Source organism: Manis pentadactyla, chromosome 4 (genome assembly GCF_030020395.1).
Source record: "Manis pentadactyla isolate mManPen7 chromosome 4, mManPen7.hap1, whole genome shotgun sequence".
NCBI lineage: Eukaryota > Metazoa > Chordata > Mammalia > Pholidota > Manidae > Manis > Manis pentadactyla.
Window position 1 is genome coordinate 19,443,451 of NC_080022.1, and position 23,901 is coordinate 19,467,351.

Here is a 23,901-nt window from a genome sequence, read left to right on the forward strand (position 1 = left end):
TATTAATTAATTACTATTGATTAAATACTTTGTGATGGATTGTTAAGTTTTTTCTACATTTTTTATTCATGCCTTTAAGAACTCTGAAATATTTTTTATTTCCATTTTACAAATGAGAAAGCTCAATTTCAAAGTGATTAAATGAGTTGATTGAAGTAAAAACTAGTCACTTTGGTACTTTATCAGATGTCACACCCACTAGACTGGCTATAATCAAAAAGATAACAAGTATTGGTGAGAATGTACAGAAATTGGAACCTCTATATATTGCTGGTGGGAATGTAAAATGTTGTATCTGCTTTGGAAAACAGTTTGGTGGTTCCTCAAAAGGTTAAGCATGGAGTTATCTTACTGTTCAACAGTTCTTCTAACTATATACTCAAAAGAAATGAAAACATATGTCCACATAAAAGCTTGTACAGGAAGGTTTACAGGAGCATTATTTATAGTAGCCAAAAAAAATAAAAACAACTCAAGTAAAATGTAGTATATCCATATGATAGAATATTATTCAACAATAAAAAGAAATGGAGTACTGATACATGCTACAAAATGTTGTAAAAAGTAGATCAGTGGTTGCCAAAGGCTAGGTAAGTTCGGGGAAATGGTGTGTGACTGCTGAGGGTTAGGTTTATTCCTAGGTATTTTATTCTTTTTGATGCAATTGTGAATAGAATTGTTTTCCTGATTTCTCTTCCTCTTGGTTCATCGTTAGTGTATAGGAAAGCCACAGATTTCTGTGTGTTAATTTTGTGTCCTGCAACTTTGCTGTATTCTGATATCAGTTCTAGCAGTTTTGGAGTAGAGTCTTTAGGGTTTTTTATGTACAATATCATGTCATCTGCAAATAGTGACAGTTTAACTTCTTCTTTACCAATCTGGATTCCTTGTATTTCTTTGTTTTGTCTAATTGCCGTGGCTAGAACCTCCAGAACTATGTTAAATAACAGTGGAGAGAGTGGGCATCCCTGTCTTGTTCCCGATCTCAGAGGAAAAGCTTTCAGCTTCTCACTGTTCAGTATGATGTTAGCTGTGGGTTTATCATATATGGCCTTTATTATGTTGAGGTACTTGCCCTCTATACCCATTTTGCTGAGAGTTTTTATCATGAATGGATGTTGAATTTTGTCGAATGCTTTTTCAGCATCTATGGAGATGATCATGTGGTTTTTGTCCTTTTTGTTTATGTGGTGTATGATGTTGATGGATTTTCGAATGTTGTACCATCCTTGCATCCCTGGGATGAATCCCACTTGGTCATGGTGTATGATCCTTTTGATATATTTTTGAATTCGGTTTGCTAATATTTTGTTGAGTATTTTTGCATCTACGTTCATCAGGGATATTGGTCTGTAGTTTTCTTTTTTGGTGGGGTTGTTGCCTGGTTTTGGTATTAGGGTGATGTTGGCTTCATAGAATGAGTTTGGGAGTATTCCCTCCTCTTCTATTTTTTTCTAAACTTCTATTTTTTCTAAACTTTAAGGAGAATGGGTATTGTATCTTCTCTGTATGTCTGATAAAATTCCGAGGTAAATCCATCTGGCCCGGGGGTTTTGTTCTTGGGTAGTTTTTTGATTACCGCTTCAATTTCTTTGCTCGTAATTGGTTTGTTTAAATTTTGTGTTTCTTCCTTGGTCAGTCTTGGAAGGTTGTATTTCTTCTAGGTTTTCCAGCTTGTTAGCATATAGGTTTTCATAGTAGTCTCTAATAGTTCTTTGTATTTCTGTTGGTTCCATCGTGATGTTTCCTTTCTCGTTTCTGATTCTGTTGATGTGTGTTGATTCTCTTTTCCTCTTAATAAGTCTGGCTAGAGGCTTATCTATTTTGTTTGTTTTCTCAAAGAACCAGCTCTTGGTTTCATTGATTTTTTCCATTGTTTTATTCTTCTCCATTTTGTTTATTTCTTCTCTGATCTTTATTATGTCCCTCCTTCTGCTGACTTTAGGCCTCATTTGTTGTTATTTTTACAATTTTGATAATTGTGATGTTAGACTATTCATTTGGGATTGTTCTTCCTTCTTTAAATATGCCTGGATTGCTATATACTTTCCTCTTAAGACTGCTTTCGCTGCATCCCACAGAAGTTGGGGCTTTGTGTTGTTGTTGCCATTTAGTTCCATATATTGCTAGATCTCCATTTTAATTTGGTCGTTAATCCATTGACTATTTAGGAGCATGTTGTTAAGCCTCCATGTGTTTGTGAGCCTTTTTGCTTTCTTTGTGCAATTTATTTCTAGTTTTATACCTTTGTGGTCTGAAAAGTTGGTTGGTAGAATTTCAATCTTTTGGAATTTACTGAGGCTCTTTTTGTGGCCTAGTCTGTGGTCTATTTTGGAGAACATTCCATGTGCATTTGAGAAGAATGTGTATCCTGTTGCTTTTGGGTGTAGAGTTCTATATATGTCTATTAGGTCCATCTGTTCTAGTGTGTTGTTCAGTGCCTCCATGTCCTTACTTATTTTCTGTCCAGTGGATCTATCCTTTGGAGTGAGTGGCGTGTTGAAGTGTCCTAAAATGAATGCATTGCATTCTATTTCCTCCTTTAGTTCTGTTAGTATTTGTTTCACATATGCTGGTGCTCCTGTGTTGGGTGCATATATATTTATAATGGTTATATCCTCTTGTTGGACTGAGCCCTTTATCATTATGTAATGTCCTTCTTTATGTCCTGTTACTTTCTTTGTTTTGAAGTCTATTTTGTCTGATACTAGTACTGCAACACCTGCTTTTTTCTCCCTATTGTTTGCTTGAAATATCTTTTTCCATCCCTTGACTTTTAGTCTGTGCATATCTTTGGGTTTGAGGTGAGTTTCTTGTAAGCAGCAGGGTCTTGCTTTTTTATCCATTCTATTACTCTGTGTCTTTTGATTGGTGCATTCAGTCCATTTACATTTAGAGTGATTATTGAAAGATATGTACTTATTGCCATTGCAGGCTTTAGATTTGTGGTTACCAAAGGTTCAAGGTTAGCTTCTTTAGTATCTTACTGTCTAACTTAAGTTGCTTATTGAGCTGTTATAAACACTGTCTGGTGATTCTTTATTTCTCTCCCTTCTTATTCCTCTTCCTCCATTCTTTATATGTTGGTTGTTTTATTCTGTGCTCTTTTGTGTTTCCTTTAACTGCTTTTGTGGGTAGTTGATTTTATTTTGCCTTTAGTTAGTCTAAAGGCTAGTTAGTTGGTCTGCTTTCTTTGCTGTGATTTTATTTTCTCTGGTGATGTCTATTTAGCCTTAGAAATGCTCCCATCTAGAGCAGTCCCTCTAAAATACCCTGTAGAGGTGGTTTGTGGGAGGCAAATTCCCTCAACTTTTGCTTGTCTGGAAGTTGTTTGATCCCTCCTTCATATTTAAATGATAATCATGCTGGATACAGTATTCTTGGTTCAAGGCCCTTCTGTTTCATCACATTAAATATATCATGCCATTCTCTTCTGGCCTGTAAGGTTTCTGTTGAGAAGTCTGATTATAGCCTGATGGTTTTTCCTTCGTAGGTGACCTTTTTCCTCTCTCTAGCTGCCTTTAAAACTCTTTCCTTGTCCTTGATCTTTGCCATTTTAATTATTATGTGTCTTGGTGTTGTCCTCCTTGGGTCCCTGCTGTTGGGAGTTCTGTGTACCTCCGTGGTCTGATCGATTATTTCCTCCCCCAGGTTTGGGAAGTTTTCAGCCATTATTTCTTCAAAGACACTTTCTATCCCTTTTTCTCTCTCTTCTTCTTCTGGTACCCCTATAATGTGGGTATTGTTCCTTTTGGATTGGTCATACAGTTCTCTTAATATCGTTTCATTCCTTGAGATCCTTTTATCTCTCTCCGCATCAGCTTCTATGCGTTCCTGTTCTCTGGTTTCTATTCCATCAATGGCCTCTTGCACCTTATCCATTCAGCTTATAAATCCTTCCAGAGATTGTTTCATTTCTGTAATCTCCCTCCGGACGTCATCCCTTAGCTCTTGCATATTTCTCTGCAGCTCCATCAGCATGGTTATGACCTTTATTTTGAATTCTTTTTCAGGAAGATTGGTTAGGTCTATCTCCTTCTCAGGGGTTGACTCCGTGATTTTGGTCTGTATCAAATTCTTCTGCCTTTTCATGGCGATAGAGGTAGTTGTGCAAAGCTGGCGTGTGTGTCAGCTGGGAGAACGTCCCTTCTTACTGGTTTTGTGGCCCTCCTCTCTTGGGAGAACAGCGACCCCTAGCGGCTCGTGCTGGGCAGCTGTGCGCAGACAGGGCCTCTGATTTTGCCCGGCCGCTGTGGAGTTAAGCTCCGTGGTTGCTGTGGGTGTGGCCTGTCTCAGGCTGCTACTCCAATATGGCGGAGCCAGGTCGGAGGGGAAACAGGCAGGAGGCTGTTTATCGCCGTGAGGGGCCTCCAAGCTGTGCTGACGCCCAGGGGGTTAGGGCGCCTGGAGTTCCCTGGGATTCCCAACTGCTGGACTAAGTGTCCCAGAATGCTTCCGTCCAGCTGTTGGGTCCCTGTCCCTTTAAGACTTTCAAAAAGCACTCGCTTTTCTTTGTCCCAGGGGCACTGGCTGCGGGGACCCACTCACAGGTCTTACTGTCCTGTTTCCCTAGTATCCAGCACCCATGCACTGTGTGTCTGTGCTCCGGTGCGGATGGCTAGGGCTGGTTATTTAGCAGTCTGGGGCTCCCTCTCCCTCCCCGCTCCGACTCCTCTCCTCTCGCTGGGAGCTGGGGTGAGGGGCACTTGGGTCCCGCCGGGCTGCGGCTTCTCTCTATCTTACCCCCTTCGTGAGGCACTGGGTTCTCATGGGTGTGGATGTAGTCTGGCTGTTGTCCTGTGTCTTCTGGTCTCTCTTTTAGGAGTAGTTGTATTTGTTGTATTTTCAAATATATATATGGTTTTGGGGGGAGATTTCCACTGCTCTACTCATGCCGCCACCTTGGTTCCGCCCCCCAGCTTGCCCGTGTTTTTAAAGAGCTGCTTACAAACCCATACAAGAAGATGGTAAATCTGTACTCATACAATTCTGGAAAAGGTTAAGTGTGTGTCCTCATTAGCTGAGCATATTCAGTGTTGGTTGATGGGAGAAAAAAGAGAAACAAATTAAATTGGTAGTCCAACCTTCTCTCTGGTTGATGTGCTTGGTTTGGAAAAGATTACCGCACATATTTGAAAAGGGAATTCATTTATATGCCTTGTCCCCTTATTCAGTTTTCTTCCTGCTTAAAGTAACAGGTATCGTTCCTCACATTCCTGTCTTGTTTGCTTGCAGCCCACTGCCCCAAGCACATTAGTTCTGTGACCCTGTATTCCCCATCAGACTAGAACTTGAGAGTTGGAAATATGTAGAAATGTGGACCTTCTGCAGCAGGGCTAGAGAGTTGTCTCCCAAGACTAGACAGGAGTTAAAGGAAACAAATCCAGTCTGAAGGAAAATTGAAAAATCACAGTTGAATACAAACAAGGGGGGTAAGTGAAAGGCAAAATATAAAATAGAGGATTTCAGTGTGTACCCACTTGAGAGTGCATACTGTGCTAGAGTGAAACCTGAGAGTTACTAAGAATAACTTCACATATCCAGGCAGTCAGGTCTGTTGTGTAGGAGCGAGAACAGAATACTGATTCAGATGCTGTGCTCCTTGCCCTGGATGCAGAGCAGCACTATCCGGCTCGCCTTTTCCTTCAGATGGTTTAGATTCATTGCTCACCTTCACTGGGGAGCTTTTGGAGGTCACAGAGGATTCTGGCAGCCCTTGGAAAAGGTATTTTTGTTAGATTGGATTATAGCTTAGAGTTTCCTAGCTCCCAGAAAAGTAGGACCTAAGCCATTTCCCTTAAGTAAGTTATTTCTTTTTAAGTTTAGCTTTCAGCTTTGTTTATTGGCTGACAGCATTTTTTATACAAATACAAAGGACAGAGTATAAGTTAACAGGGAAGCTAGGGTTGCCTTTTGTTGGTTTGCTTTGTGAATGGCATTTAAGATCCTAGAACACACATCTTCCAATAAGGCTGCCATGTCTTTATGCCTGATACTTGTGCGGATAGTGCTCTCGTGCCTGGTCTCAGGGCAGGCAGAGAACATTTGGCATACCAGCCAAACTCAAGAAAGCTTGCTGCTTCAGTTTTGACTTATATTCTCTCCACAGATTTTTGCAGCTCAAGTAGCAGCCCTTCTTTCCAACCCATCAAAAGCCACATAACCATTCCAACAGCCCACGTGATACCTTCTACTTTGGGGACCTCTCCTGCTAAGCCAAATTCTACACCTGCTGGGCCATCTTCCTCCAAACTCTCTTTGCCAGGCTTGGCTGAAAGTGTAGCGCTGACAAGAAATGGAGATCTTGCTGCAATGAAACGTTCTCCAGGCCTATCTAGAGAATTCATGTATCTTTGTGGCGCTACTGGAGAAAATGGAATTGAACAGTCCTGGTTTCCAGCAGTGGGCTATGAAAGAGAAGAAGAGGTGAGGAGGTTTGATATTCCCAGCATGGAGTCTACCCTAAATCAGTCAGCGGTGATGGAGACGCTTTATTCAGATCCCCACTACCGAGTCCACTTCCACAACCCAAGAACCGAAACAAACAAGGAGTTATACAAAGTGTTGCCAGAGACCAAGAAGGCACCAGGCAGTGGGGCAGTATGTGAGCGGAATGGACCACATCCTAGCAGCAGTGGGGTGCTCCCTTTGGGACTCCAGCCTGCTCCTGGGCTCTCCAAACCTCTGCCCTCTCAGGTGTGGCAGCCGAATCCTGACCCTTGGCACCCCCGTGAGCGATCTTGTGAGCTCAGCACGTGTCGGCAACAGCTAGAGTTGATCCGTTTGCAGATGGAGCAAATGCAGGTAGAGGCCCTTCTTCCCTTGGATTTAGCAAGTTTTGCACAGATCTTAGAACTGCATAGGTTTTTTCCTCCAAGTTTTGACTTTTAAAGAAAACATTTGTAAGAGGGAAGATGTTTGTAGGGAGGAAATGACAGCTTGTGAATGCCATTGAATCTATTGGTGGTCTAATTAAACACCGGGTAGGTTCTTCAGAGTAGTGGACTTCAAGGGAAAACCCAAAAGGTAGGACACTAACATTGATTGTATACTTAGGTACCACTCACTAAGCTGTGCACTGAATATAGCAGAATCCTTACAGCAGCACCCCACTGAGGTAAATGTAGAAATTTACCAGGTTCTTTAGACTAAGTTATCTGTCCAGGGTCATAAAGCCGGTAGTTGGCAGAGCTAGGGTTTAAAAACCATCTTTGAACTCCTATATTCTTACCACTATACCACATTTGTGTTTAAAAAAAAAAAAAGTTGTGCTACTTAAGATGTGAAGGACGGAAGCAGGACATATTCTCCTTTCTTGGTGAAGACATCTTAGCTCCTGGTTTGCCTCTGTTGCCAGATAATGAAAGATAACTGACCTTTTCTTAGAAACTAGAGCCTTTCTGAGCAGGGAGTGTCCAGTTGGCAGGAGTCTTCCTGGCAGGTTCTTTCCAGTCATGCATCAGAGCTAAAATTATTTCATAAACACTGGGCTTTCTCATCCTGAGCCAAAGTGAGCCTTGTCTGCATACCCGGCTGGGTACTGCTCGGGTATTTTCAGGTGTCTGTGGATTAAGATAAAGCCCCTCTGGGCCTGCTTGTCTTGCAGCTTCAGAATGGAGCCATCTGCCACCATCCTGCTGCTTTTGCTCCTTCACTGCCTACATTAGAACCAGCACAGTGGATCAGCATCCTGAACAGTAATGAACACCTTCTAAAGGAAAAGGAACTCCTCATTGACAAGTAAGAGGGCAAGGGGTGCCATAAGACCAGCATCTGCTCTTGCGTCCCCCACTGAGGGCACCTAGTGAGGTCTCCCCAAGGGCAGACTATCTCCCTCAGTTTAGCCTTACCTCACGGTAGAGGTAGGTTGATAAGCAGTCTAGTCCCATATTTGACTGATGTGATAGGGCAGTTATGTATCTCTGCAGGGGCTCTGAGGAGTGCCTACAGGGGGGTATCTGGTCCTTTGCAGCTGATCTTCCCTCATTTCTCCTCAGTCAGCTTTCTCATTTGCTCTGCCTCCTGCAGCAAAACAGTATTGCCTAGAATCCAAGGCCTTTACTTTCATGGTATGGATTGTATCCGCTAAGGAAAGAGGGGGCTCATATTGCAAATGGGTTAGTGTCAGGACTTTATCTACTGGCTTTTGCAGGCAGAGGAAACACATCTCTCAGTTGGAGCAGAAAGTGCGAGAGAGTGAACTACAAGTCCACAGTGCCCTTTTGGGCCGCCCTGCTCCCTTTGGGGATGTCTGCTTGCTGAGGCTGCAGGTGAGCATTGGTAGCCAGGATGGCAGTCAGCTTGCACTAACTCAGTGTTGCCCTGGCTTGGTACTGTTAGGTATGCAGGAGATAGAATAGAGACCAAATGATGGAAGGTGCTTCTACCCTAAAAGAATAAACATCCTAATTATAAAGTATCCCTTGTTCTGCCTTTGTAGGATAGAAAAGCTTGGGGATAGAATCAGGTGGAAGTCCAGATGCCTTGACGTCAGGGTGTACTTGGGAGAAAGGGAAGGCAGAGCAAGATATGTAGTAAGGTTCTAAAGTTGGGTGATGTTCTAAAAAGTCTTAATCTGGCCCTGGCCAAAAGGAGGGAGAGGCAGAGGTCATTGGGATTTAGAGGCATTCTCATTTTTATTCTTCCATGTCTAGGAGCAACTGAAGGGAACCATATTCTTAGTGAGGTCAGTGGCTTTAAAAGAAGCCTGCTTTGTTGACCAAGCTTCTTCTGCAATTTGGGTTTTTGAATTATGGGTATTAGACAGATTATAGTACTGGTCTGCCACCTAGGAGGCCTAAAATTGAGGTCCACAAAAGAGGAAGAATTTGCCTAAGATCATATAGGTAATGAATAGAGGAGAACCAGAACTTGAGAGTCTGGGTCTTCTGATACCTTGTTCTGTGTTCCTTACATTATGCTACAGTCCCTCAGGTATTGCTTTAAGGCAGTTCTGAAATTTGACTGCATCAGAACAAGCAGGAAGGCTTGTTAAAAGATAGATTATTGAGACCATCCCCAGAGTTTCTGACTCAGTGGGCCTGGGAGTTGGGCTGAAGAATTTGCATTTCTAACAAATCCATAGATGATGCTGAAGCTGTTAGTCCTTTAAGCACATTTTGAAAAGCACTCCTTGAAGAAATTCTTAGATAAAGGTGATATTTCTCTAAGTATCCTGGGGATAAGTAAAATACATGGGACTATAAGGGGAAGGAACAGTTATGTACTGAGAATCTTTCTGCAGGAGTTGCAGCGGGAGAACACTTTCTTACGTGCACAATTTGCACAGAAGACAGAAGCCTTGAGCAAAGAAAAAATTGAGCTTGAAAAGAAACTCTCTACTTCAGAAGTTGAAGTCCAACTCATCAGAGAGTCACTTAAAATGGCATTGCAGAAGCAGTCGGAGGAGGGGAAGAAACAGGAAGAAAGGGTAAGCTAAAGAGCTGTTAATCTCTAGTTCACAAAGGAGTCCACATTCAGTCCTCTCCTGTGAACCTTAAGCTGTACCTGGCCCCCATTCTTGGAACCAGGAGGAACCAGTTGGGTAAGATCCTACATTGACTTACCATGCAGGGCTGGTCTGCTGGAAATGGTCTCCTTTCTGCTTCATCTCCACAAAACTACCACAGACAGGTAAAGTCATATCATCTCTCATTGCCCCAGGTTGTGGTGGGCTGCCAACTGGCCTGGGTGGAAAACCAGCCTGGGCAGTCATACCAGATGGTACTCCTTCAAGATACCTATAGTAAATTTACATCATTCAGCTGGTTTCTTCTCACTCTGCCTAAAAAGTAGAGAAGAATTCCATATGTGCAACCAGTTTGGGAGCTTTTACATTTTTGCCAGTGTCCTTAGAATTGTCTTGGGGTAAGATTGGTCATCACAGAAGGAATGAACTTAAAATCTTTTGGTTCTGTTCACAGCTACTGTAATGCAAATGTTCTTGGGGGACTAGTTAAGTAATGTTTACTTCTGGACCACTTGCATCAAAATCAGCTAGAGTGGTGCTTCTTAAATGCTTCTTTATATGCATAAGAATCATTTGGAGGTGTTGTTAAAATTGCAGGTCCAGATTTAGTATTTAGAGGGAGGCAGGCTGAGATCCTGCACTTCTGACAAGCTCCTCTGTGATATTGGTGCCATTGGTACAGCGAGGAACTTAGAAGCTTATTTAAAAAAGAAACTTTTAATCAAAATAATACATGTATGTAAGTCAAATAATCAAATACCAATATGTTTATAGTAAAAATAAGTATTTCTTTGCCCAGCCCCACTCCACAAACCTATCCATCCTCAACTCTTTTCTTTCTCTTGGTATATACCTCTATATTTTGGAAAAATACTCTTCTCTTATATTTTTCTACTGTTTTTTTGTTTCTTGGATGTAGTATCTTTTCTTTCTGATTATATTGCTTATACCTTTTGAGATGTCTACATCTGCTTGGAGTGTTCTGTGCCCTTCAGGTCCTTTTTATTTTGTTTTGTCATCTTTCAAGTTAGAGGCTTGGTGTTCCTTGAATGAGTAGGCGCTCATATTTAAGAATGAAGTATTTAAAAGCTGAACGGAAGCTCTGGATTTGTGATAGTTGCCTGGTGAACTTCACTGAAGGATGGTCAGACTTAGATGGACTCTTCACTTGGGAACCCTTAATATCAGAATCTGAATGTTTTATCTCACTCTCTTTAGGAAAGAATCTTAGCCTGCTGCCTGGCTGGGGACAAGAATGCTCTGGCCTTTAGGTTCTCAGCATTGAGAAGGAGATTGGCTTAGTGTCCCACAGTTCTGAACATAGATTTTTTACTTAAACTTATTCCCAGTGTTGAACTCTCTCTTTCTGCTATGACTAATATCCCTGAGTCTGGAATCTCTAATTTGATTTCTCCAGAGAATGAATTTTCAGTCTCCTTTTGGGGAAACCTAGAGTGAGGATGGTATCCAGCTAACCTGTATACAGACTTCCAGTGAATCCCCCTCTCTTTCAGGTATATGGCTGCTGCCTGCCTCAGAGGTTCCTGATGCTTTGAGTACAGAGGTTCTTGGGGGTCATGAGGACACCTAGTTAGTTGTCCACATTGTCAGTAACTTCCACCCACTGCAGATTGTAACTCTTGTGCTCCAAGTCGTTTATCCCCGTCTACTTTCATCTTCTGAAAACACTGAACTCTCTCATATACTTTTGTCTCCTCCTCTATTGACTTTTTTAGATTAGTATTTCATTTATCCCTGTCATTTTAGAGATGGAGAAGAGAGAAACATCTGTGGGCAGTCCACCATTTCTTAAATTCAAATCTGGCTATCAGCATTTTCAATAAGTTTTCCAGCTGATTCTGATAAATATTAAAATGTGGGAATCACTGGTCAGAGCTCGAAAGGTACAGATTATACCTGGGGTAAAACTTGTGGCTGATTTTCAGGGAACTGTCTTATTTTTGGGTTAAATTAGGTCTGTACTTCCTTTTCATAAGTTAAATAAAAAGCCTTAATAGTGAAGAAAAAGTGTCCATTCAGCTTGGTTGAGTGCCTGCTCTGTGCCAAGCATTACACTACGTGTCAGGAATATAATAATGAGCAAAATGAGCACAGCCTATCCTCTCAAGGAGTTTATAGTCTCATTAGCCCTTCCAGATGATTACTTCGGTTCATATCATGTGGAGTGTTCAGGGAAGAATGCATTACCTATCTCACCAGACCAGAACAGACTGGTTGTACATCTACAGGGAAGTTGTATATACTTCTTCAGTTCAGTTCTAATGCAGACCACCTGGAGTTAGCATTGGACTTCATAGGTTTAAGCACATAGTCCCCAACAAGACTGTGCTTACTTCAGATGCCAGCTGCAAGTTCTGGGTTCCCCTGGCCACCTATACTTCTGATCAACTGACTACAAATCCAAGGGTTCCCATGACCCCTTCAGGTTCAGTAATTCACTAGAATAACTTAGAACTCAGGAAAGTGCTGTATATTTACAGTTTTATTATAAAGGATACAAAGCAGAACCAGCCAAATGAAGAGGCACATGGGGTGAGGTCTGGGAAAGTCCTGAAAGCAAGGCTACCATTTCCTTCTCCCCTTGGAAGCAGGGCATATCACCCTTTTGGCACAGCTATGTGTTCACCAGTCAGGAAATTCCACCAAGCTTTAGTGTCCCAAGTTTTTATTGGGGTTTTGTTATGTAGGCATGGTTGGAATCAACCTCCTACCCCCTTCCTCTCCTCAGAGGAATTGGGCTCAACTCCATTGGTCTTTCTAGTGGCCAGCCCCCATTCTGAGTCACCTCATAACATAAATGCTTGGGCAGTTTTCTTAAATTGGTAGCATTTTTATATAATAAATAATTCATCTGGTCTTTGCTCTGGAGGGAGGAAGTTTCCTGGGAAGTAACTTCTAAACTTTTAGAATTTCCCAAATAACAGGAGTGTCTTTGTTATTCATGTGAGCCAGAGCCCACCGTGAATGCATTTACGTATTTCCTCACCCTTTGATTGGAAAATTCAAGTGTATTAACTCCGCAGTTTATGCTCTAATCTCAAATGGCAAAATTTGATTAGCTTCCTCCTGCCTTCATTGCAGTAGAACATTTACAGCCTTAAGAGAGTGGTCACTTTGGGGAAAAAGTTGATGTTCAGGGTCCTAAAAGAGTTAATGGAGGCAGATTCTTGACATTTCTGTCCTAGGTCAAGGGTCGTGATAAACATATCAATAATTTGAAAAAGAAATGTCAGAAGGAATCTGAGCAGAACCGGGAGAAGCAGCAGCGTATTGAGACCTTGGAACGCTATCTGGCAGACCTCCCCACCCTGGAAGATCATCAGAAGCAAAGCCAGCAGGTAACAGCAATGTCTGGGCATACCTGGGGCAAGCAGGGAGTGGCCAGGCAGGGGGACTTTACAGCCTCTGCTGTATGCAGTTACTTTATGGCCTCCTGAAAGGAAAATCCCAAAGGAGTCATGTCCAGACTCACATCTGTCAAATTTGTAACTGGACTGCACATTTTCTGAGATACCTAAACAAAGCCTTCCTTGGCTTATTGACCTAAGCATAGGATCCTGTCTCTCAGCTTAAGGATTCTGAGTTGAAGAGCACAGAGCTCCAGGAGAGAGTAACGGAGCTGGAGAGTTTGCTGGAGGAGACCCAGGCAGCATGCAGAGAGAAGGAGGTTCAGCTGGAAAGCCTGAGACAGAGAGAAACAGAACTCTCTTCCACTAGACGTAGGTAAGGAAAGGAGTGGGGTTGAGGAAAGAACTGGAGAGCTAGGTTCTGGTTCTGACTACCCCACTCACTCACTACCTATGTGACTTTGGGCATATCACTTTGAGCTTTGTTTTCTTTGGATTGTGAATAATAGGAAAGCTGCTTATTGGGCAAGGAACAGGTTTTTGAGATGGAGTGTGTAGTGGGGGCAGTGGTCACATGGGACCTTATCACTGAGTCCTTTGGAAGAATCCAGTGCAGTACTTGGCATAGTAATAATTCTTGAGTATGTAGTGTTGAATGAATGGGAGCATTTCATAAACTGGGAGATGAGTTATCTATATATTTGCAAAAGTAGATTCTGATGCTGAGGACTGGAGTGCTGTCCACATTTTAAACCTTGTAAACTAAAGGCCAAGAGCATCTGTTTCTCCTCAGCCCTGGGGATTACTCTCAATTGCTACAACAGGCTCTGAGAACAAAACAAGATACCATAATGTCTCCTCAGGGTATCTTGGGAGCCTCTTCCGTATTAATAGCAGTTTCTGAAAACGTGATGGCTGTGTTTCAGTAGCCTCTTGGACCAAATCCATTTTCTAATGGGATGGATTGGATTTCTCATCCCATATTCAACCACAGTGACCCTTTGTTTATCTCAGCAGACGGGCCATGATGAAAGTGGTTGTGGGCACCCACTGGAGGAGACCATTGCTTGGAGTCAGAAGCAAGGTTAGGGGACGAAGCTGACTCAACCCCAGACTATGTGCCAAGAAAAAAGGAGATTTTTAAAATATTTTCCAAAATTTCTACAATGCACATGTATGATTTTTATAATCTAGATACTTGTAATGAAAGTTTATTTTTAAAATATTTTAACAAAGAGTAAAAGAGCCTTGGGCAGGTAGACAACTATAGATGCTGGCTTCTAGGAAAGAGAGCTGACTCACACTGGGCAGCTTCTGTGTGGCATACACTGTGTTACAACAGACCTAATACATTATCCTCAGCTATGGCTTGGAAGGGCCTAAGGGTCTTGCCCCAAAACCCACAGTAAATAGTAGAACCAGGAGTCAAATCTACATCTCTCTGACTTCAGATTTCTTGAAGAGGCCACTCTCTTTCAGCCTTCAAGATAAGCAGTGTGTGGAGATGACCAGTGGAGAAGGTCTAGCCCAACAGGGAGAAGGTCCAAAAATGGAAATGGAGTCCTGGCAAAAGGAATGTGATTCTCTCCGAAAGGTGACTAAGGGTGTCGGGGCTGTAATGGGGCAGGCTGAGAGGAAAGAGATAATGTATTGGTAAGGAGCTGTGAGTTTCTGGCCCTGGGCCATCTAAGATCTGCTGCTTAGAGCTTTTCTCTCTTTTTCATGACGTGACCCCTGTATAACAAGTTGCATTTTAGATAACTCATCCTTACGACAGGCAGGCAGTTAGGGGAGGACATGCCTCTAAACATCCAGACTGGATGCTCCAAAATGATGCGCTGAAGGTTGGTACACTTCATTCATGACCCAGGCCCCATACAGGTCCTCTTGTGTTGGGCAGAGTTCTAACCAGTGATGGCCATCACTCAGCAAAGAAGGAGCCCAGTGCCTGCCAGTGAGACTGTAGATCAGCAAAAAAGACGCAGAAATGGTTCAGAGAATACCTGCATTCTCAAAGGTTGGGAAACAGGCCCATTCAGATTCTCCCCTTGAACAGTCACTGTGACCAGTGCTATAAGTAGCAACAATCCTCACAGCCCTGGATGGAGCAGACTTCATTAGAGCTGAGTTTTTAGTCATATCCTTTACTAAAGAACCAGAATGTACTCTAGCATTCTCTCTCTCTCTCCCGCTCTCTCTCTCTATATATATAAGGTTGATTCCACTGGCCTGCAGTTATCAGGGCCCCACACCCAGTAGTGGTCATACTTCACACTACCTTCCTGTTTAAACCTCTATGTTGAGTGGAGTACAGGAATGTGAAGCTAGTTAGGTAAGATAGGGTGTCTGGGTTAGAATTCTGTAAGTAGAGCTAATTTGTCTTCACCCTGGTGTCACTATTGACTGGCTGTAGGCAGTGGGGTTAATAGCCAGACCACAATCCAGTGCAGCCTCTTGCCCTCTGACCTAACAAGCCTGTGATGATAGCCTTCCTTGATAACTTGGTCTTTCAGATTGTGGAGAAGCAACAGCAGAAGATAGATCAGTTGCGTTCACAAGTACAGGTGAGCTGGAGTTCTTGGGACATGGTATGCAAGACTTAATGATGGAATCTCTAGAATTCAGCCAATACTATTCTTTGGTGCAATTTGCTCAGTACTAGGAGTACAACCAGAATGAGACCCAGTCGATGCTTTTAGCTTACAGTCTTTTGGGGAAGGAGTTTCAGCACATTACTGTGAAAACAATGTCCATGTTACCCTGGGGAAGCATAGAAGAGTCCATGGGAAGTGGGGAGGCCAAGGAAGGGTTTTGGGAGGTCATGAGCCTTAAAGGAGGAGGAGGAGTTAGCCAGGCAAAGAGGAGGAGACAGATAGAAGGAACAGCCCAGGTAGGAGCATGGAGGCATAAAACAGCAGGTTTGCACATGGAGCTGCAAGCAGTTCAGTATTGTTGATGTAAGGTGGTGAACAGAGAACTGGGCTACGGGAGGGCTTTGTCTCTCTAACTAAATTGGCTTTTATTCTCTAGGTAGGTGATGGGAATCTACCATAGCATTTAATTGGGGAGTGATGTGGTCAGGTTTACATCTCAGGCTTAAGTGTGGAAGATTGACACTTGGAGACTGGCAAGGATAGAGGCTAGTGGACTGTTGAAGAAATCCTACTAAGAGATGACAAAGGAACCAGGCATAAGGCAGCACAGCAAGGAGGAGATGGGATGAATTTAAGTGAATTTGAGGAGGTAAAATTGAGAGGAATCAGTGATTATCAGAATGTAGGGGGTTGAAGAATAAGAAAAAAATTACAGGTGACTCCTGGTTTCTATTTTGGGTCCGAGTGGGGGAGTGTCCTTAATTGGGTTCTTCAAGAAATCCTAGGTGAAGCAAGTTCATTCAGGTTCTCTTTGGACTCAAAGAGGTTTTCACCCCAGAACAGGTACAGCACTCTGAGAAGCAACTGAAAGCTGCAGTCCTGACTTTGCCATTATGTGGGTCAGGCTGTTTATTTAGTTCACCTATTTCAAGTCCTAGAAGGAGATAGTTGAGCCTAGTAAGCATTCCTAAGAGTTTAATGTATCTCAAAGTACATTCCCTTGAGCCCTGGAGTTACACAAAGGTTGAGAAGTCCAACATTTTAAATGGTACCCATGATGAGATTTCTCAGGCAAATCGCAATGTCAGGTGAATTTGCTGGAATTAGGTGGATTCAGAATGGTCGCACTGGGTATTTCCTAGTTATCAGGCATTCTCCTTGGCGGTTTACATTTTTTAAATGGGGAAATTGAGAAATATTTTATATGCTTCATTTGTTCAAATCAGTTTCAAAATTGGGGGGAAATTATGATGAATAGAATGGAGTCAGGAGATAACAAATTCCTCCCTCCTCCTAACCCTGATTGTCCCTACACACGCACACACACGCACGCATGCATGCACTCAGCATGCACACACACACAGCTACCTATGTTAGGTGCCTGTGGGAGTCCTTGCTTTCCTACCCCTTCTCAATCTCTGTCAAAAGCATTTAATACACACTGTTGTCAAGGGCTTTGACAATGAGCTTAAGTACAGGGATTGTTGGGTATTATTCTCAGTATCCTCAGGGCCTGTTACAGTGAGTGCTCAGTAAATACTGAACTCAGCTGAATGGATGTTCCTTGTCCTCAAGAAAGTTATGGTCTAGTGGAGGGAGGAATCATGTGCACTCATGAACTGTGATGGAGGTATGAACAGCAGGGAGATATTAGGGTTAATTGGATCTGATTTGCAGATTGAGGAAGGCTCAGGTGGATCCTGGAGGTTTCCTGGGTGACAGGCAAAGCAGAAAAGCAGTCTGGGCAAAGTGGAAGAGGAGTGAGCAGCGGCGCTGGAGCTGGAGACTTCGGGGAAGAAGGCTAGTCAGTCATTCAGTGTAGCTGGAATGGAGACTGTGTGGAGGGCAAAAGAGATATAGCTAGAAAAGTAGGTAAGGGCCAGACTGGGCTGGAATGCCCTGCTGAGAAGCTGGTCTCTATTTGGCACATGGTCAGGGACTGCAGGAGGTTTCCATTGGGAAGTCATAGATTAGACCTGTTCTAAAATAATCTCCGCAGCAGTGTGGGGGCAGGGTGGGGCTTTACATACAGTCCAGGCCAGAGGTGATACGGTCTGAACCAGATTTATTATACCCCCTGGGGTGTTCTCCCACTGCTCCTTGCCGTGGGATTCAGAGCTTAGAGCAAGAAGTGGCACAAGAAGAAGGAACAAGCCAGGCATTGAAAGAGGAGGCCCAGCGGAGGGAGACAGCCCTGCAGCAGATGCGCACAGCGGTGAAAGAGGTGAGCATCATCAGCCAAGCCTTTTAGCACTGCCTCCCCAAACTGATTTCTCTGGGTACCCTCCCCATCCCTCCTCCCACATCCTACTCCCTTGTTTGAAGGTCACTGTTGAGCTTTCTTGGCAGAGGGATAAGAAGGGACTTTGCATCGTCTGTTATATTAAATGTCTTAAGCCAACCTTAGGATGGCCATAATTGCCCAGGAATGTCTTTTATTGTGAAAAGTCATTTTTTCTCCCTTTGTCTTGGTGCAACCACAGGATTGTGGGGTTGGGGAGGAAGGGTTCAAGAAGGCTGTGGATTGGGTGTTCCTTGTGGAGTGAACAGAGCTGTCAGCAGGGGGCAACCAAGTTCACTAGCCAAGTGCCTAAGAGGGAGTCTCTCAGAGCTAAGATTGTTATGTGGGCCACTGTAGGTGAAGGGCTGGGGCTGGAGGAGGAACTCTATTCAGTTCTTTAAAAGAGAATAGAGGTAGGAAGGGAAGGAGAGTGGGTTAAACTGTTCAGGGAGAGGGAGGGGAAGAGACACAGATCTCTGTGAATAGCTGGTCTGTGTAGTAAAGTCGGACTTCACTGGGGTGAAGGTTTGAAAAGGGCAGGACACATTCCTGCACTGTATCCTCCAGGTCCCCCGCTTCTCCAGGCCCCCATCCAGTGGCCACTGACTGTCATGTCTGTCTTGCCCCTTTATTCCTCTGAGTCACTCTGATCAGGCTGGCTGGTGGCCACTTTTGTCAAAGTGACAGGGAGAGATTGAAACCAGTGTCTCCTCAGATTTCACAGTTCACGTTAAGCCTTCTCTAATAGCCTGGCTAACAAAGTTGGCTGAGGGACTGGCTTCAGATAGAGTTCCGAGGATCAGGAGTATCTTCTCTGGGTCCTGAACAGAAACTTGGAGACTGATGTCTCAGAGCCTTGTGGAGAGCACTTTTCTCCCCACTGTTGGAGCCCAACCTACAGTCTAGAACTAGTATCAGGGGTTGGGTGGAACATGCCTGGGACTCATACCTTCCCCTACACACATCCACACTCATGCACAGATACTCTGCCTTTCCCTGGGCCTGGGTTAATGTGCTTGCCCATCTCTGCTCAGCTTTCAGTGCAGAACCAGGACCTGATTGAGAAAAATCTGACACTTCAGGAACACCTGCGCCAGGCCCAACCAGGGTCCCCATCTTCACCAGACACAGCCCAGCTGGCATCCGAGCTGCACCAGGAGTTGGCCAGTTGCCTTCAAGATCTGCAGGCTGTCTGTAGCATTGTGACCCAGAGGGCCCAGGGCCATGACCCCAATCTCTCCCTGCTGCTGGGCATTCACTGTGAGTCCTCAGGCCAGTCTGGGACCCAGGAGAGAATTACTTTCATTTTCCTCTCACCCTATCCCAACTTTCCCATCCCTCTGGTAATGTGTGAAAAGGGCTACAGAGGCCTGGTCACTGCCCTCTGGGAGTTTATGTATTTTCCCAAAGTAGATGGTAAACCTATTTTGGAAATGGGCATCTATATGGGGTACCTGGGTGCAGGAGAAATAAAGTGTTCCTTAGCAAGTTTTCAGCCCATTATCCCCAGCTGCTTTTTTAAAAGTGCCATGTCCCAAGACCACAGGTCTCATAGGACTGCTTATCCATAGTGCCCCCTCCACATGAAAGTGTCTCTTAACTGGCTTACTTACTAACATGTCCTTAAAATTACTCTCCTCCCCAGCTCCACAGCACCCAGAGACTCAGCTAGATTTGCAGAAGCCAGATGTGATCAGGAGGAAACTAGAAGAAGTTCAGCAGCTACGCCGTGACATTGAGGACTTAAGGACCACCATGTCAGACAGATACGCCCAGGACATGGGAGAAAATTGTGTCACACAGTGAGGAATGCTGGGGGTGGGACAGGCTGTATTCCGCTCCCCGGGAGAATCTGGTCTGCCGAGGTCCCATTCCAGCAGGTCCTGCCCTGACAATCTCTTGCCTCCTCTCTGCTGCTATTACCAGACAGAAGGGGTGGAGGAGAGCTAAGAGCTGGCATTCGGGGCTAAGGGCTGTTTTAGGGAACTGTGCCTGCCCTGCCCCACACTGGCCTTGCCTTGTTGGACTGTTTGTCCTGTCATGCTCATTCACCCTTTGAAGGTGAGTGACCAGTTAACTTTTGCAGGTTAACTGATAAGTCCTCACAAACTGTTCCCAGCCCCAGGCCAACATCAAAGGCAGACAGCGCTCTCTTCCCTTCTCCGTCCTCTGGGATGGATCCACATTCATTCCCATTCCATACTCTGGTCCTGCTGATACTGAGTTCATTAAAGGGCCCTGGAAAGGCTGAGTACCAGTAACATTGGACATCTGAGGATTCTCAGGCCCCATGTGCCAGCCTTCCTGGGAGCGAAGCTGGCTTTCTGGGTTTTCTTAAGCCCAGTCTCACTGCTTTTTCCTCAGGGCTTATGTTCTCACAGGCATCCTCAGGGTGATCTATTCATTTGTAAAGTACCCCCTAGAATTGGGGGCCTAGGGATTAGAGCCAGGGCTCCTTCATCTCCTAACATGCCATTTTATAGGAGACCCCACTCTCCAGCTGCTCTGTGCCCTTAGGGCCCTGGCCATGTGGTTAGCAGAGCCCTCTTTTCCTTTTGTTTCTCAGGCCATCCAGGTAGTAACCTTCTAGGGCTTTGAGTGCAGACTCTTCTCTGTGATTCTGGGTTTGGACAGGATTTTCCCCCAGAATACCATAGGGCAGCTGTTAAGCTGTTCACCCCCTACCCCTGGTGCTGGGGTCAGCACCTACCCTCTGATTTCTGCCAAACTTGTGTTTGGGGGCAGGGGTCCTTTCCCTTTCCTGTTCTGGACTCCTTCAGAGTTCCCAGAGTATCTAGTACAGGTCGGCTTTAAGGTACAGCTGTCAGTGTTTGTTGTGTTTTTGTTTGTTTCTCTGGGGCCTTTGGACCCTCTGCCTTCTGGTTTCTCTTGCCTCCTTGTTTAGGGAGCATCTTAAAATTGTTTGTATCTGGTTGTTGGGCCAGCCCCAGGCCTCCTTGAGATCTGGAGCCAGGCCATGCCAGGGCTGTGTGTGGGTATGGGGGAGCCTTGAGCAGAGTTCAGGAGCCCAGAGTCAGCCACTGTAAGATTCTTGCTAAGCTCTGGGCTGTCAGGGCAACATCCTGGACCTCACTCCCAGGCCTGAGTGAGACTCCTTAAGTGTTTTTACAAATTCGTGTTTTATTTATGGAGTGACTTAGCCTTTTCCATTCAGAGCGGCCCCACCCAGCCACCCCTCAGCCTCTGGGCTCCTGCCTCGTAAAAGGAGCTGCCTGGTTGGGCTCCACCCTGTATTGGAAGCCCAGTCACCATGCTCACGGGTATTTTTCCTCTTAAAGTTTATAAGTAGTTATTTATATGAATCCTTGTTATGTTAACTGGTTTGTATTGCCTATTTTGATTACAAAATAAAACATTTATCAGACTCATCGGTTTTCCATTGCCTTCCTTCACCATCATCCTACTCCACCCCTCATTTTGGCTTCGTTGAGCCAAAGCCTGGGTGTGTAGCCAAGTTCTTCAGAAAGCAGCAAAGCAGGGCCTTTGGCAAGTTGAGCCTCATGTCTGTTATCTCTCTATGACTTCTGCTCTGTCATTCTATTGGGACAGATGAGATCTCTTCCCAACCCACTTTCTATAGGGCAAACCTTCCCTGAGTCACGGAGCAAGTTTGTCACTGGAAAGCATTTCAGTAATCCTCCAAGAGAGAGGAAGTTGCTGCCTCTGGGCTGCTGTGAGGAAGTGGTTTCCCCAGAGCCAGGCAGGACGCTGGACTGCCTCAGGGAGCTGGGGTTTGTCTTCCTGGGCTACTCTCAAAGCCCTGGCCCTGAGGGATTCTTCCGAGGGAAATCATGTCCAATCCCAGGCAGATAGCTGACTCTCTAAAATTGGCTGGTTGCTGCAGTCTCCTTCCCCTGAGCCTCCTGAATTTTTGCAGGCAGGAGTGTTTGAGAGGGTCATCTGCAGCATGGAGTTGGGGCTGAGACACCCCAAGACCAGCTATGGATTTTTAACAAGGGCCCAGGCCTCTCAGGAGTCAATACCAACCTCTGCCTCCACCTTTTCCAGAGCTGGCAACCTCTTACCCTGGTTTCCATCTGGCTCCTTAAGGGCGTGGCCCTGTCTCCTGCCACCACCCTTCTGTCCAAACTTGCCTATCTGATGGAGAGGATCTTTGGAGGAAATAGTCTAAGCAGGGGCTGTCTCTGCTTTGGAATTCCTCCTGTCTTGTGGGGTTAGCCATGTGTGGGTGCCGCCGGGTATAACGTGGGGAGGGGTCCTTTAGAGCGAGATTCCCTAGCTTGGAAACTGTAGGTTGAAAACAGCAAGTCTTCAAAGCCCCGCTCTGAGCTGCGCTATCGTGGCTCCGGGGGTGGGTAGCTGGGCGCCCCAAGCTCAGGCGAGGCTGAGGTCTTTGACAAATCTTCATCCCTGCCCTCCCCGACCTTTCCTGCCATCAGGTTACCCCCTAGCCTCACTGTGAGCCCCAGATGTGGGAAGGGCCCAAGGAGCCGGCCTCGCGTGCGACTAGCTGGGGGGCTCCGCGCGCCCGGCCCCCGGGGGGAAGAGCGGGGGGCGCCCGCGGCGCAGGGGGCGGGGTCGCTCAGGCCCCGCCCCTGCCCGCGCCGCCCATTGGTCCTGAGATCAGTGACTCGCGGGCTGAGCAGGAAGGAAACCGCTCCCCAGCGCGGCGGCGTAGTCTCCAGGCCGTGCAGCTGCTACCGACGCCTGTCCGTCTGTCTGCCCATCAGTCCACCCTCAGCATGAGCGGCCTTCGCGTCTATAGCACGTCAGTCACCGGGTCCCGCGAAGTGAGTGCGCGCCGGGGGCCGGCGCCGAGGGAGAGCGCGGGCGGCCGAGTCCTGGGGCTTCGGCCCCGACGCCCGGGACCCGCCCCCAGGGCTGGGGCGGGGCGGGGCGGGGGCGGCAAGGCGCGGGACACAGCTTCCCGGGTCGGGTCCCAGGGTGCGCTCGGCGGCCTCGTCTCGAGCCCCTTCTTCGGGCACCCTGGATCCTCGGTAGCCCCAGTATGAGCTGCCCACGCCCATCCGCCGTCACTCGGACACGCATTCTCTGCACCCCGACTGCCGGTCCGACCCTGACTGTGTCCTTACCCAGCCTTTCCTCACCTTCCCTGAGCGTGTACCTGGGGCGGGGTGGCTCCTTACCAGCCTCCGCCCAGGCCTACCCTGCCTTCCCCTCGCTGAGCTCCTGGTTCTCCCCACCCTGAACTTCATCCCACTTCCCTTCATTCTGACTCCCCACGGTTGGTGGTCCCTCTCTTACCCTGCACCACTGCAAGCCTGACTCATCCTCCCAACTCCTAGTGGCCAGAACCCTTCCCCACGGTGTGGACGGGGGCAGGGGGCAAAAGCCCGTGGCCACAGCCCCTCTCTCTCTGCCCAGGGTGCCCCACGTAAACCCTCTCTGCAAAGGGCACCTCCCATAAATCCTGCTCACTACCCCCAGCGCGTCCTCTGCCCCCAGATCAAGTCCCAGCAGAGCGAGGTGACCCGCATCCTGGACGGGAAGCGCATCCAGTACCAGCTAGTGGACATCTCTCAGGACAACGCCCTGCGGGATGAGATGCGAGCCTTGGCGGGCAACCCCAAGGCCACCCCACCCCAGATTGTCAACGGGGACCAGTACTGTGGGGTATGGGCCCAGGGGTTGGGGGTGGGGGAAGTGCGGTAGGACCACCCCAGCCAGAGTCCGACCTGAGACAGCACCAGCACTAGGTGACCACTTCTTGCCTCCCCTCCCCCAGGACTATGAGCTCTTCGTGGAGGCTGTGGAACAAAACACACTGCAGGAGTTCCTGAAACTGGCCTGAGCCAAGCTGGCTCGCCGGACTCCACCACATTCCCCCCAGCCACTGCCACCGCCAGGCCCTTGTGACCAACCCCCTGTTAGTCTTAACCTTCTGACCTTGGAGCCCCTTCCCCCATCCCAGCCCCTTCTGCTCCCTAAATGTAGCCCCCTCTCCTCCACTCAAAAAGGCAACATTCCTTACCCACTAATCCCAGAAATTGTCTTCAGCAATAGCCCAAGTGCTGGCAGCCCTCAGCCAGGTCCTGTGGCTGCCACCCTGCCTGGCACTGGCTGATGGGCACCTTGTTGGTCCCACCAGTCAGGGCTCTGCCAAAGGCCCCGCAGTCCCTATCCTGGGAGCACCCTAGAATCAATTAAATATCCCATTCCATTGGCCCTGTGTCTGTCTGGTGTGGC

General features: G+C 46.2%; 2 protein-coding genes across 8 annotated transcripts in view; both read left to right on the forward strand.

Moving 5' to 3' along the window:
• CEP85 (centrosomal protein 85) overlaps positions 1–21,098 on the forward strand; it is a 28,861-nt gene extending 7,763 nt beyond the window's left edge. For 4 of the 6 annotated variants that reach the window (XM_036914837.2, XM_036914839.2, XM_036914841.2 and 1 more), the window contains exons 4-14: positions 6,110–6,804; positions 7,607–7,740; positions 8,153–8,270; positions 9,245–9,430; positions 12,676–12,828; positions 13,059–13,213; positions 14,317–14,431; positions 15,351–15,401; positions 17,548–17,655; positions 18,747–18,972; positions 19,358–21,098. In XM_036914837.2, coding sequence (XP_036770732.1) covers positions 6,110–6,804; positions 7,607–7,740; positions 8,153–8,270; positions 9,245–9,430; positions 12,676–12,828; positions 13,059–13,213; positions 14,317–14,431; positions 15,351–15,401; positions 17,548–17,655; positions 18,747–18,972; positions 19,358–19,518 — 2,102 coding nt within the window. In that variant the 3' untranslated portion in view covers positions 19,519–21,098. Of the gene's footprint in view, positions 1–5,570; positions 5,726–6,109; positions 6,805–7,606; positions 7,741–8,152; positions 8,271–9,244; positions 9,431–12,675; positions 12,829–13,058; positions 13,214–14,316; positions 14,432–15,350; positions 15,402–17,547; positions 17,656–18,746; positions 18,973–19,357 lie in introns of those variants that run through there. The other 2 variants (XM_036914844.2, XM_036914843.2) reach the window with 2 other exon arrangements.
• A 1,157-nt stretch (positions 21,099–22,255) lies between these two features.
• Positions 22,256–23,878, forward strand: SH3BGRL3 (SH3 domain binding glutamate rich protein like 3). 2 transcript variants are annotated; one of them, XM_036914856.2, is made up of 3 exons: positions 22,256–22,484; positions 23,161–23,328; positions 23,441–23,878. In XM_036914856.2, the coding sequence occupies exons 1-3, from the start codon at positions 22,437–22,439 to the stop codon at positions 23,504–23,506; spliced, it is 282 nt and encodes a 93-aa protein (XP_036770751.1). In that variant the 5' UTR covers positions 22,256–22,436; the 3' UTR covers positions 23,507–23,878. The 2 variants fall into 2 exon arrangements, with proteins under 2 accessions (XP_036770751.1, XP_036770750.1); XM_036914855.2 differs by having other exon boundaries at positions 22,311–22,484; positions 23,143–23,328.
• The last annotated feature ends 23 nt before the right edge of the window (positions 23,879–23,901 follow it).

Bases quoted from the DNA above. Each gene is read 5' to 3' on its own strand.
- SH3BGRL3 (XM_036914855.2), top strand. From the start codon at position 22,437: ATGAGCGGCCTTCGCGTCTATAGCACGTCAGTCACCGGGTCCCGCGAA. The intron at 22,485-23,142 runs GTGAGTGCGCGC...CACTACCCCCAG, and splicing joins CAGTCACCGGGTCCCGCGAA to CGCGTCCTCTGCCCCCAGAT. The intron at 23,329-23,440 runs GTATGGGCCCAG...CCCCTCCCCCAG, and splicing joins ACGGGGACCAGTACTGTGGG to GACTATGAGCTCTTCGTGGA.